Raw genomic sequence first — 14,979 nt, forward strand, 5'->3', positions numbered from 1 at the left:
TGTATCTCTCTGTAGTGACCTTGGGAAAGATTCAGATTGCGTATGTTGATGTGGTCACATGATTTTAAACCCAGAAATACCCTAGTAGTCCTGTGATACTTTGTAATGTTACAACACTTCACTCAATCATTTGAAATCAATGAGTGATCCTGGTGCTGCATTGAAAGTTACAAAGCCTAAAATTGTATTGTCTAACTTTTGAGCCACACATTGGGAAATCAGCTAGTGTCATTCACATTGTAACAGCCATGTTTAAATGTTTCTGTATAAAAGCCAGCAGATGCATTTGTGTGAATGGTGGTGGAATGGCATGCTAAAATGTTGTGGTTCCGACAGGTCCCTAATACACCTTCCTATTGATCTTCAGACGTGGAGACATTATTCCCTGCTTTGCCTTCTTCCTAACTGTTCATTCATGACTCTTGTTTAGTGCAGCATCAAGTGTATCAAAGTTTGTTTGATTCAGAGGGTGTGTAAAGAATTAATGTACTACAAGCTCATAAAACTTGTTCAGTTTGAGTACTGAGGATATGTAAGAAAGTAACTCATGGTCAGATTGATAACACCTCCACAGAACCCTCACCCTGAAACCCAGCTTCCAGCGGTGTTTGGTGAATTTCTCATCTGTAATATGTTAATGTTACTTGAATAAACTGTCTGTACTAAGTATGTGCCTTCACAGTTCAGTTATCCTGACTATGCATATCATTCTATGGATTGCTTACTCATCTGTGCAAGCACTCATGAGTACAGAAACACTCCTTCATACTGTCCTCAATTGAACAATTTCTACTGCCCTATCTGAGGAGATGTTATGTAAAAATGCATATGAGGCTCAGTAATTTTATTCTTCTTCACTTTCTAGATTGCTCTCTTTGTGTGAGGAAATTCTTATCGTACAAAACCCAGTGTCCGATCTGTTGCGTGGTAAGTAAAACTTTCTCAGGCCTGAGAGAAAGGTAATGACCAATCTTGAGTATAGTATGAGAAAATAAAATGACATATGGGGATGTTTAATTATGAGTTGAACTTAACATTTTTCCATATTAGAGATCAGGCCATTCGAGACTCTGAACTTGAAAATGCTGGGATTCTGGGTGGGCATTATAGAAACTGTTTATAACATAAATGGGATAAGCATGACCACCAAGGGCAGGATTTACTATAAATCCTTTAGCGGTTTAATGCACCTGTGATGGGATTCAGGATTCAAGTGTTGAGAATTCGGGCCTGATCCTGTTCTTCAAAGTAAAAGAAGCTTCTCCTTGTGCAGGATGAGTAAGGACAAGACAAGCTGACAAGATGCATGAAAATGCTGGCTGCAGAGAGAAGTAATGCTAACTGTAAAAGGCATATTTTTAAATGTTTTTTTGATGGTCACCTGGATGAAGCCAAGGAAGTGGAAGTAGTAAGACACAATGTGAATGGGAGATACGGAACAAGACAGAGTAAGAGGGACAATGAGAGAAATAATAGGTAGACAAATGAGAATAGCAGTGTAAGGGACAGGCATAAACATGGAAGCAGGATATGGAGAAATGAGAGACATTGTAGGGGACAAAAGAGAAAAGTCAAAATCAGAGAGAGGGAGAGAAAAGAAATGAGAAATTTGAAAGTAAGAGCTTAGAACTCTGTGACTGGTTGGGTTTTGGCAGCGGGTTGTGTGACATTTGATCAACATGGTGCCTTGGGAATTTTGTGTACTATATATTGTGTCTATAATGACTCATTAGTGCATTGTTTTATTGCTTTGTTTGCTGCCACAAAAACACTGTTTTCTCTTTGGTAATTAGTATTATCAGAAGGTAGGGTTGATGATCTTGGCTGTGTGCCAGTATTTACAGGGCACCCCCATGCAATAATTTCAGAAGCGCTGCATTATTATGCATTGTTGCAGGTGTTGCCCTTTGGAAGAGTCTTTAAACTGAGACTCCATCTGCCTATTCAGCTGAATGTTAAAGACCTGACAACACTATTCACTGGGTGTATGGGCCAACATTCTTCCCTGAACCAATAAAAACAGATGAACTGGCCATTTATCTTGCTGCTGTTCGTGAGATTTTCCTGTGCCTTTACGTTTGTTTGTGGTTTGAGAGACATGATGCAGTGTGGCATAAACTCAGTTCTTTCTTTCCTAAAATCTGAGAGAGCGGCTGAAATACTATGCATGTTCTGCAGCTGCTCCTCCCAAACCAAGCATAATCTGTGTCTGGGAGCCAGGCCTGTTCTACCATTTAGTCAGGTAAACTAAAAAATAAAAGAAAGACCTTTGATTATATGGTGTCTCCATTACCTCAGGACATTTTAAAGCATTGTACAGCCAATTAAGTACTTTTGAAGTGTAATCACCGTTGTAGAAAATGTGGCAGCTGTTTTGCACATAGGAAGATCCCACAAAAAAGTAATTTGTTAATGATGACCAGACAACTCTCCTGTTCTCTGAAATAGTGCCATGGCATCTTTTATGTCCTCATGAGAGCGTGAAGGGGGCTTCGATTTAATGTCTCATCTGAATGATGACACCTTCAAGTGTCAGCCTAGATTTTTCTGCTCAATTGCTGGAGTGGGACTTGAACCCACAACCTTTTGTCTGAGACGAGAATACTATCAACTGAGGTGCAGTGGACACTGTACAAATGTATGTACAGGGCTATTGAGTGACCTGTTTTAAGTAGAACATTCTTTTAACACTTCTATAGGAAATAAAATGTTCAGTATCTTGTTTGCTGCAACAAAAATTCAATGTGCAACTAGCCTAAAACCATACTGGCACAGGTGGTCAATGGATGGGAGTGTTCTGGTGTCAATGGGTTTGAAACAAACATTTTCTTGGCGTTGCTTGTTTACAATAATTGTTTCCACACTGTATGATATGCCGCTAACTCTCTCAGAGCCTCCTTTGTAATTGCGTTTTTCTTCCCAACACCCCCCAACCACTCCACAGACTGCAACAGAACCAGAACTACGAAATAACAGAATATTGGATGAATTGGTGAAATGCTTTCGCTCTGCAAGGTACAGCAATTTTTGCTTTTGAATAAGTGAAGTGGAATGCCTTCTGTTTTCATTTCATCGGAATGGTCTGCTGTTTTCCATGTTTGAATAATTTTAGAAGTGCTTTTTATTTTTCTACGATGAATGAAATTTACACGTAAGTTATGGCACAGTGTATGTCTCAAGGGGTGTGTACAAGTCTAGACACTTCACCTTAACTCTTGCTATGCTGAATTTTGTGTTGATCTTAGTTTGTCACATCTTTTTATTTTGTGCTAATTTTCTCACCTCCCTTTCCTGAGGGCATTGGCTGTTGCTGGAGTTGAGTTCCACAGAAGGGGTGTCCTTTTATACCTTTCCTAAGTGACCATTGTTTCTCTATGAACTTTAGCATTGGTTAGACACTTCAACTGGAGAGACGTTGCAGCTCAGCCTCACCCTGATAACTCTGCTTTTTCCAGCAGGAATTGCTGGATAGTGGTCAGTAACAGGGAGTTAAATTTTCCATCTGTAACCCAGGCAACTGAGGCCAACTGTAATTAGTCCTACTACGCCCTGGCTAAGTTAGGCTAACTCAGCATGCACGGAGAATTGATCTCTATCTTCTGTTGCATGCTGTCATTTGCAGCTGAACCATTAGGAAGACCTTGTTACATATCTTTAAAAGAAAGACTGAACTTGTATTTATTTAGCACCATTCACAACCTCAGGATGTCCACACCCTTTACAATCAATGAAATATTTTGGAACTGCAGTAACATGCAATGTAGGAAATGTAGCAGCCAATTTACACACAGCAAGCCCCACAAGTAGCAGTGAGGTAATGATCAGATAATCAGTTTGTAATGATGGTTGAAGGATACACATTGACCAAGACAGCAGGGAGAACTCCCCCTTGCCCTTCCTCAATCTATTACATCCACCCAAGAGCATAGATAAGGCCTCGCTTTTAACATCTCATTCAAAACACAGCACCTTCAACAGGCAAGCATTCCCTGGGGTATTGCAATGAAGTGCGAGCCTAGATTAATTGCTGAAATCTCTGGAGCGGTATTTTGAACCAATAACCTACTGCCTCAGCTGAGAGTGATACCACTAAGTCAGATTTTTGTTGAAACTCTTTCTGATGGTCAGATTGATGGGTAGCAATAGTGTGGCCTTAACAGTGTACCCATAAAACAGTAAAACCACAAAACTACCCTGTCTCCCCTTGCCACTATCTCAAGTAGATGGGAGAATTTGGAGCTTAGAATGGAATTCCAAAAGCTGTGAAAAATGTTTGTCTCCTTGTTATTTAGCAACAGTGAACTTGAAAAACAGTGATCCTGATGTGTAGAGTATACAAAAACCTCGACGAATTTATCAACCATATTAATGCTACAGAATTCAATTCTATCTTCTGAAAAAAATTGGGACGAGGGTTTCAAACCTGCCATGATCTTCTGAGTTAGCTGATGCCAAATCCACAATCAGCTTGTATTTAGCTGGGGTTGAAGAGTGTTGGTGAATGGATGAAGGTAGAAAAATAGATGTTGACACCTGTTAGCATGCGGTTCCATGGATGTCAGTCTGCTAGTACGTGACTATTCTTCATGCACTCATTTAGTCTTGGATTGACAGTTGGTTATTTGACTATGGATGGCATCATCCTGAAGCTTGATCTTTTGCTTAGCTGCTATCTATACAAGTGCACAGTTCAGCAGGAATTACTGCCTAGCATTAAGGAATTGAGTCTTGGCTGCATTTTGTACTCCCTTCCCAAACCCAAGGCGCTGAAGTCAGTTGTATTATTTACAGTGACACCTTGGCTAAGTTCACCTTATTCAGCTAGAGGCTGACCTTCTGACCTGTGTGGTGTTGTACAACCCGAGACAGTACATTTGTCTGTTAGCCCAGTTAGTCCAGATCTCTTGAAGTTAGATTTTTCACAATAAGTTTGCTGTGAATCATAAGCATAGGAATTTGACTAAGGAAAAGAATGCTTAGGATCTGAGATGCCTATATGTACAATTAGACTATCACAACAGTGGTTGTGCTATACTTGAACCTAACTGTTAGAGCAGGCTAGATGGTTAGTAGCCTGTTTGCTTACTTCCTTGTGCTGGCATGGAACTCATTGGTGATTCATGAAATTAGACCATTAGATGAATGCAGTAGATTAGGACACAACTTTTCATTTCCAAGGCCTAGGTTGATGGGATGAAAGCCTCCTCTGTATTGATTGTAAGGATCCCAAATGAAATGAGTTTTGGACAGTTTTGACATAGTCCCTGGGGAGCATAGGCCAACACTATGTTATTTAGCCATTTCAATGTGCATCACAGGATCTAGAATATACTGCCTGAGTGAGTGGTGGAAGCCAATTCAATCAGGGCCTTCAAAAAGGCAGAAAGGGGAAAAGGCTGGGGAGTGGAACTAGGTGAATTGCTCTTCCAAAGAGCCAGCATGGTTATGATGGGCTGAATGGCTGCCTTCTGTGCTGTAACCATTCTGTGATTCTATATAAGGCCAGTCCATTTCTTATTTTCTATGAATTGCCACAGCATATCAATAGGTGGCAGCAATGCTTCAGTTTGATAACGCTTCTATAAAGCACCTTGGCATATCTTACAATGTTAAAGGCCCCATATTAAGGCAAATTATAGTTGTTTTTAAAAGAAAAGTAACATGCTGAAAACTAAAAATGTTTTAACGCTAATGTTTTCCAGAATGCAAAAAAAAAAACTTGTTGAATTTGTTTTGTGAAACCTTGCCGATATGATCTTCAAAAAGTGCTGTTGCTCCTTAAGGGTAAGGGCATTTTCTAAACTTGCATTCCCTTAAGGGTCAAAATCCTTTATAGGAGTGGAGCATTTGGAAGTTTGAATAACATTGCAGAGCCACAGCTGGATGAAAGAAGCTTTTTGTCACAACTTCGGACAGTGTCAACCAGTGAGAATTGGCCTGTCAGCTAATGGAATGTCATGTTTTGACATGGTCCTATTGATATCCTATTCCTTGCTAGGGAATGTCATCCTTCAGCCAGTCTTGAAATGGGAACAGGTAACAAATGGGAAGTCCTATCTTGATTGGAAAAATTAACAGCAGCAACAACTTGTAGCATTAGTTTGAAAGTAGCTACAGGACGAATTTGCTCCTGTTTGCATAGAAAATGTTGGCCACAAAATTTACCTCTTGCTGCGCTGCTGGTTTTGGTGCAACTGGAACCTGGAGATCCAAAAACAGCACAGGATCTGCCCCATCAACTTTTGGCACACCTTAGGAAGAGTGATGGTGTGCATGCGCTGGGTGCATACAGCGTCTGGAGCTGATTTGGTTGTTTTGGACCAGGCCCTCAGCTGAGCACGTATTCAAGTGCATGAGGGACACCTTCCCCAACTGGTACAATTTAAAGGCATCAGCATGGAACTTTTAAGATGAGATACTTTTGACTTTCTTTTGCTGTTGCAGATCTAGTGGAAATAATGTATACTGTTCTGGTGGAGGAGCTTTCACAAGTTCTTTGAGTCAGAAAGGAGTGGTGCTGGATCTTTCCAAGGAGTTGGGTGTATCTTGAAGGCCTCTGAGCAGAAAGCTTGCTCTTGGGGATTATAGTTACAGTTGCTCTTGGGCTGCAACATGACAGAGAGGTGGAGCAGAGGCAGCAGAGAGGACATCCTGTGCACAGATGGAGGAGGGAGAGGATTCTTGTTGGTGTGCGATTGTGCACAAAACATTATATTGGCGAATGGCCACTATCCTGGTAATAGCCACAATGCTTTTGTCCTCTGCTGCCAGCCTACATGGGACAGCACTCGACTACAGGTGGACAGCATTCATACCAGAGCCATTCTGTGATCAGGAAGTTCTAGAGCCTACCATCACTAATTCTGTTGCTTGGACTGCTAGGGGGTCTAATACTGCTGGAACTTGTCTCCAAATTTGTGGTGGTCTGCTGAGTCCTACACAACCTGAAAATCATGAGGGGCACAGCCCTTGCCACCAGGCTTTTGGAGAGCACCTCAGAAGTAGGAGAAGGCATCATCACCCCAGACTGATACCCATGAGCATTTTGTTAGAGCGCACATCTCCCTAAGGCAAAGGGCTGCCTCAGGGAGATCGCTGATACTTTAAAAAATATTAAAAATAGAAAAAAAAATTCCCTAAAATGTCCCCCTCATGTGACAATGTCCCATGAGATGGGACATGTTCATAATGTAAATAATAACTTCATTAAGATTTTTGCAACCCAGCATGAAACCTCATCCTGCCGCTGGATGAGGTTTCATGTTTTATCTATTAGCCACCGGGGCTCCTGGCCTGCCCGCCAACCTTAAAGTTGGATGGGCAGGTCCTTTAATTGTTTAAATGACCCCGTCAATGGCCTTAATTGGCTGCAGCTGATTTTGCTGTGCTCCCGCCTTCCTGAAAATTTAAATGGACCGGGATGACGTAGGGGGTTCCGCCCGACGTCATCCTGCGTCATTTTGTGTGTCGGCGAGCGGGCCTCGCCCCCCTGCTTGCTGACGGCAAAATACTGCCCCAAGAGTTGTAAAACCTCATTAAAAATGCATGCATACAAACAGGGCCCCAGATTTCCCAGCACCTAGCTCACGAAAACCTCTAAATGAAACTAAAACCAGGTTTTACCTTTCTTAACACCCAAATACAAAATGTAAATTAAAATGAAAGCTATACCTTGTTCCTAACACCTCACTGTAGAAAAAAATGAAAAGGCACCTTTACAATTCCTTTTATCATTATCTCTATTTTACTTATACAGATTTTACTTTAGCAGTAACAATGTGTTGACATCAAATACACCAGGACTTTTCCAGATAAATCATATTCTACACAAGTCCATTTTTGATCACTATGTTCTGGTCCCTCAATATTTGCTCTTGATAAAGCATTTGCTCCCCGCTACATGAATAATTTTCAATTTGTATGGTTGTAGTATTAAACTCCAACGAAATAGTCTCAGATTCTTGGTATGAAACTTTGCTAAAAGGTTAAAGGATTATGGTCTGCATAAATAACAGCCTCTGCAGGGTTGTTGGATATGTAGACTTCATATCTCTTTTTCCACAGTTGAGTATTTCTGCTGGGAAGAATTTAACTTTCAAGAAAAGTAACTAACTGGCTGTTCGATCCCTATCTCGTTCTCCTGTAATAAAACTGCACCGATACCTAGGTCGCTGGCATCAACAGCCACTTTAAATGGCTTAACATAATTTGGTCTTTCTAAATTCAGTGCTATAGTCAGCACAGCTTTCAAGCTGTCAAAGGCACTCTGACATTCTTCTGTCCATTCATACTTCTTGCTTTTCTTGAACAAGCTTGTCAGGGAGCCACTACATTGCTGAAATTCAGAACAAACTTCTGATAGAATCCACTCATGACCACATACCTTAGAATCTCTCGTTTTGTCTTAGGCACTGGAAAAGCCAAGATAGTCCTTAGTTTTACTTCTCTGGGCATTGCTTGACCTTGTCCCACAGTGTTGCTCAAATAAGTCACTTTTGCTTTGGCAAATTCATTTTTTGCCAAGTTTATGACCAAATTTGCTCTTTATAACTGATCAAAAATCCATTCAAATGTTGTAAATGTTCCTCCCAGGTTTGACTGGACACAACATCAATATATACTTCACAGTTACATAATCCTTCAATTACCTTGTTGGTTAATCTTTGAAAAGTTTCTGGTGCATTCTTCGTTCTGAAAGGCATGACGTTACATGATAAAGTTCAACTGGCGTTATGAAAACGGATTTTTTTTGGCCGTATTTGTCAGTGGAACTTTCCAGTATCCCGTCATTAAATCAATTTTTGTAACGAACCTTGCTTGCCCAATCTTCTCAATACAGCCTTATAATCATGGAATCAGATATGAATCTGCCTTTGTTATGCACTGATTTTCTGATAATCTGTACATAATCATTGTGATCCATCTGGGTTTCGGTACCATTACAATATGTGAGTTCCAGTTACCGTGACTCAATTCAATAATGTAATTTTCCATTGTGAACTTGATTTCTTCCCTCACTTGGGCTAACTTCTCTGGATGTTGTTTTATGGGAGATGCATCTCCCACATTAACATCAAGCATTGCTAAAGATGTTTTCCCTGGCTTATTTACTCAAATCGATTTATGAGTTTGTAATAGCTTTCATAAGTCATCTTGACAATTTTCTGGAAGATGGCATAATATTACATCTAAATTTTTAAGCACCTCCATGATTTCTGATCTGATTACAGGAGGAATTAACTTTAAAAGTTTTGACTTCTGATTCATTCTTGAATTGTTCTGATATTTGTATTTCACACCCTACTTTTACCACTGTAAACACACTCCCCTCCTGACTATCTTCCATGTCATTAATCGCTTTAACATATCAACATGACACTCGCTGACTTTTCCCCCTGCCTGGAGTACTCACTATATAATTTACATCATTGAGTTTCTTTTTGATTTGATAAGGTCCAGCCTTTAATGGTTCACCAGAGACAAGTGACAACTTGTCTCCTGCAACAAAATTTCGAGCCTTGGCATTTTTATCTGCTATAGCTTTCATTGTTTGCTGAGCGATTTTGAACTGCTTTTTGGCCAACTTACATGCTTTGACTAATCTTTCCCAGAAATTTGACAGATAGGTTAAAAGTAGTCACTGAAGTTTGGTTTATAAATTTTTAAAAAATTAATTTAATGGGTCCGCTCACCTCATGCCCATATATTAGTTCAAAAGGACTGAATCCTGTCGACTCATTAGGGGCATCCCTAATGACAAACAGTAAAAATGGAACTCCTTTATTCCATTCGTTAGGACATTCCTGACAATTAGCCTTTAAAGTTTGATGCTAACTTTTTAATGCTCCTTGCAATTGTGGATGATGAGCTGAAGATTTAAATTTGTTTTATTCTAAACTATTGTGACATAAAATTTGAGCTTTGATCTGATTAGGTAATCCATATCTTGTAAAGAATTTAATTAACTTTTCCACTAACATTTTTACCGTGGTTTACCCCAAAGCCACTGCCTCAGGAAATCTGGTTGAAACATTTATAATTGTTAAACGATACTGATTCCCACTTCTGGTTTTAGGTAGGGGTCCTACACAATCTATTAAGACCCTGCTAAACGGTGCTTAAAAAGAAGGGGAATTAAGGTTGCAGGTCTAATTGATGATTGGAGTTTTCCCACTACCTGACATGTCTGGCAGAATTTAACCAGGTCTTTATGCAACCCTGGCAAATAAAAATATTTTGTTATTTTTAGCCTGCGTTTCCCTAATCCTTAAGTGACCTGCCATTGGTATGTCATGAGCCACTCGTAAAATTTTGTTATGATACCCAGATGGAACAATCACCTGATGAACTACTGTCTAATCTCATCAGCTGGTATTTGAGGTGGTCTCCATTTCCTCATTAGCACTTTATCTTTTAAATAATAACACACCGGTATTGGTTCAGATTCAGTCTCTGAGTAGGCTGTTTGATAACAGCTCTCTCAACTCCGCATCAGCCTGTTGCATTTCTACTAAAGAAGATGGGCTAAACATGTTAGCCTCATTCTTTTTACCTTCCCTCCTTTTGCTTAAGTTTTCAAAAATAGTGTTAGATAACTGAATTTCTACGTCATCTCCCTTTTGCATAGCTTCTTCCTCTTCCTGTCCAATTTTATCGGCCTGAGATGTAGTTACAACACAGTCAGGAAACAATCTAGGATGTTCTTCTTGTAGAATGTACAGTTTTTTTCACTTCCACTGGTTGTTCCAACACCCTCAGAGAGGCTAATATTTTTGAGCCAATCAGGTCATTCCCCAAGATAAAATCAATTCCTTCTATAGGGATTTGATGCACGACTCCAATTGTAGCTTCTCCACTTACTAAATCAATCTTTAATCCAGCTTTATGGCCAGAATTTTCCCATTGGCGATTTGGGGCCGGGGCCCGCTCACCGACGGGAAAATGATGCGGGATGATGTCGGGAGGGACCCCCGACGTCATCCCGGTTCCTTTAAATTTTCAGGAAGGCGGGTGGACAGTGAAATCAGCTGTCTGCCCACTGACCTGTCAATGGCCAATTGAGGCCATTGACAGGGCAATTAAAGTAATTAAAGGCCCTGCCCGTCCAACCTTAAGGCTGGCGGGCAGGCCAGGAGCCCCAGCGGACTCCTGATACTACATGAAACCTCATCCACTGGTGGGATGAGGTTTCACGTTCCTTTTTAACAACTTTAATAAATATAATGTGATATTTATTAACATGTCCCATCTCGTGTGACATTGTCACATGAGGGGAACATGTTAATAATCTTTTTATTGTTCTATTTTTAAAGTTTTGTACACTGTCACTAATCTCCCTGAGACAGCACTTAGTCTCAGGGAGCAGTGGCCCGCCCACTCAAAATGGCAGCGGGGGTCGGCTGTCCGCCTGCTGCCGAGCTGGTGGGGCCTGCATGCCCACCAAGGGCAAAATTCTGCCCTATATAAAGGGATGTGTTTATAACCTTCGTGTATACTTCCAATTAATATTTTTTCCTTCATTAGCCACTCTGGAAGACAAATTTTACCATCAGCCAGCATCAGTGGCTGACCTGGTCCAGTGTGTCTCAATATCTTTATTGGTTTGCTTCCTTGAATAGAAAAATAAGGGAATACTTCGCCTCTATAAACAAAACCTTTAAACCTTTCCATAATTTGTTTATATATTCTGTTGGAGGAGTAAGGGAACACACCTCCCTTCAAGATAGAACCTCCAGTAGCCTGACTCTCTCTAGCAGTAATTGAGGAACAATTCTCTTGACTACCCTGAGCTATATCCCCCTTCCTAGTGGGTTCTGAGGGAACACATTTCACCTGTACCATTGCTACAGTTTTAATACCCTCTTCTTTTCCTGGTACAAACTTTTCTGAGGATTCCTTAAGCATTCCTATTACTGCAGTAGGTCTCCTGATTATTTTCCAGCAATTAGTTTTAGTAAGTCCAGTCTTGTTACAGTGGAAGCTGTCATGAAGGTATAATAATTTTCATAATATTTTTGTGATTTATTGTAAAGGTAGGCTAAGAGTGGGCTTTGGATTAGTTTCTGTGTGTGGATGTGTGTCTGGGGGATTTAATTGAATTGGAGGCAGCTGGTCTGGAGCTTTTGAGTTATCAAAAGGGAAGCTAGGTTTGAAATGCTAAAGACGTAAACATGGCTGAAGCTTTAGACTGTGAGGAACATTTGTGTTTTTAGATAGATTAGGTTAGTTTGAATTTTTAAAAAAATGGTAAGATGTTACACCTAGCCAAAAGAAGCTAAGCAAGTGTGTTTACTTTTCCCAAAGGTTACTGATAATATGAGTACTATGAAAGAATTATATTATGAGAAGAGTAAAGTTGCAAAGACATATTGGAGCAATGGAAGTTACATTAAAAAGGGTGAGGAGGAGTCTGGTCTAATGAAGAACTGTCTGACAATAACGTTTTAATTGGCTCCCGACTAGATGACCAGGGTTTGTGTGAGAGCAGTGCAGTAGAATAGCTCCCAGCCTGAAAGGAAAAAGACCCAAAAACTCGCTCTCCTGTGTATGTAAGATTCTAATAATTTTACAATAATAGCTAGCTGGCTTTTTCTCCTCATATCTCTATGACCTGCTCTCTCACTCTCTCTCTGAAAACCCTGTCAAGAGGCAAAGGGGAAAATCACTGTTAGAGGCATTGAAAAGCAAGTGCTCAACCAATGAACTAAATACTGAAAGTGCTGGAATACCACGTTGTGTCATCAACAAAGAACTGAAAGAAATTTTGAAGACCTCGATCAAAACCAACCCATCAAATCCTGTATTCTGGAGTTGGTGCTATTGAACTGTTCTATCCCACCCTTAAAATCCATGTTTTTATGTGTCTTATGTGTTTTGTATGTGAGTATATAGGGATTTAAGAAGAGATAGAGTAATGTTAGAAGTTAGCAGTTCATATTTCTTTCTTTTTTCACTGGTTAATGACAGTTTGTTCAATAAACAGTTATTTACTTATTAAGTTTACAAACCTGATGCTTGTATTCTGTTAACCTAAATTAAACAGATGTTTTGATTAAACGTTTTCACATTTGTCACAGCTTGTGGAGCAGTGGGGCTTGAAATTGCAGCACACTATCCCCTTTTTGCAGCAACATTGTAGAAATCCCTCACACGAGTGTTCCAGCGGACATATCCTTCAACTGCAGCCAATGTAATTTTAATCCACCGTCCAACGGAAATAAAAATATATTTTCTTTACACCATTTCTTTTGCTTTTTTCCTTTCTTTCTAATTCATTTTTTTCATTCTTTTTCCTCCAATTCAAGTTTTTTCATCTCTTTTTCGTTTCCTATTTAAAATTGCTTAATTTGCAACTGAATTTTTTTACTATCTGTAGCTGTGACACACCGATTTCCGGTGTCTCTTCTTTTAACTCTAAATGCTGAGTATTTACTTTTATCTTACCATCCTAACAAAATCTTGCCTTTATTCATCTGCTAACTCTCAGCTTAAACTTAGTCAAGGATTTAAAATAACCTACTGTTCCATCTTCTACTCCTAGAAAAAGCTTAGCAACAGTCAAAGCCATTTTTGAATTCCAACCCGTGAACTATACTTCACAGCAAACCCTGTTCCTCTGCACTGTACCTCCACATACTCGTTTCTTTAGGGATTCACATCCCACTAAAATTCAAGGATTTTTAATCCCGGAAGAGCCCCCACTTTTTTACGATTCTGGATGAGCCCCCACTTTGTTATAATTCCAGCTGATGTTAATACTGAACAAGTCAGATTCCTGAGTGAAACTTGGTTTGGTAAATCCTAAGTTTTTTTTTTGAACCCATTCACTAGAGTCTGCCAGGATACTGTTAACACAGAATAAAGCATTTATTAAACAAGAAAGATGAACTAATATGACACTAGATAAAAAGGTTGGAAAGATTTCAATACAGTTATGATCACACCGGATGTTAATTGCTGAGCAAATCAAATCCCAGAGGGAAACTTGGCTTATGTGCCGTACCCTTTTTTTTGTATTCTGAAAACGAAAGCAAAATGTACTGACCTCAGCAACAAGAAGTCCAGTAACACATTTTGAATTTTAAAAATTAGAAGTAAAAGTTTTATTAGTCTTACAAAACATTTCCTCATAAGTAAACACCTTCCAGGCAACACTCCATTGTAGATGTTTAACTATAAAAACCCAGTAATATCACCCAAAGCAAACTGCTTTAATAAAGGCATACCACAAGACCTCTTAAACTCTCTTCCGCTCTGCTGTGGAATTCCAAGACTTCAGAACAAAACTGCTTTTTGCAGCCCAAGACATTTTTGGCTTGACTGGATGGCTGATTCAAACTGCATCTTCTCCCAGCCTAGAGCTGTTTCAGGAGATCGTCCTCACACAGCCAACAGCTGCCAATCCCTAAGCTCTCCACATTAACTCTAACTCTAAAGCACTTTTTCCCCCCTTTCATCTCAGGTTCCATTGTCCTCGTATCTTTTTGAAACTCAAATCCTTCCAAATATAAAATCTTTCATGTCTCTATTTTGTCTCTGCTTCCGGGACAATAAGATGTAATATACCCTCTTTTATTTACCCATGGAACTCCCGTAAGATGGAAAAATGTTTCTTGTTACCCCTGACTTTCCTTTGATAATTAGACAAACTCTCAACTTATCTAAAAATGCAAGTGTTAGATCCAACCTATTTACTTATACCCCAAACTCAAAAAAGTAAGATAAATCATAGCTATTGTCAAGCTGCTGGCATAGTTTCCGAATGCCTGGAGGCTTTTTGCAAGTGGCTGTTACCAGATGCATGTGCAGCAACAGAACAGAGAATGTAAAATTCTGGAGGAATCTGTGCTGAAGCACAGCCTAACTTGAAGTTCTAATAAAGTAATGACTCGCTCAATCATTGCTTCTCCCAAACATTGATGAATTTTGCCCTTCACTTTCTTCCCCTATTTAATCTCTGATTTACCACTACCCCCTCAC

General features: G+C 39.8%; 1 protein-coding gene across 2 annotated transcripts in view; it reads left to right on the plus strand.

Annotated features, from left to right (window-relative positions):
* rad18 (RAD18 E3 ubiquitin protein ligase) overlaps positions 1-14,979 on the plus strand; it is a 277,150-nt gene that overhangs the window by 29,291 nt on the left and 232,880 nt on the right. For both annotated transcript variants that reach the window (XM_041192132.1, XM_041192133.1), the window contains exons 3-4: positions 866-927; positions 2,945-3,015. In XM_041192132.1, the coding sequence (XP_041048066.1) occupies positions 866-927; positions 2,945-3,015 (133 nt within the window). The remainder of the gene's footprint in view (positions 1-865; positions 928-2,944; positions 3,016-14,979) is intronic.

This window comes from Carcharodon carcharias, chromosome 7 (genome assembly GCF_017639515.1).
Source record: "Carcharodon carcharias isolate sCarCar2 chromosome 7, sCarCar2.pri, whole genome shotgun sequence".
NCBI lineage: Eukaryota > Metazoa > Chordata > Chondrichthyes > Lamniformes > Lamnidae > Carcharodon > Carcharodon carcharias.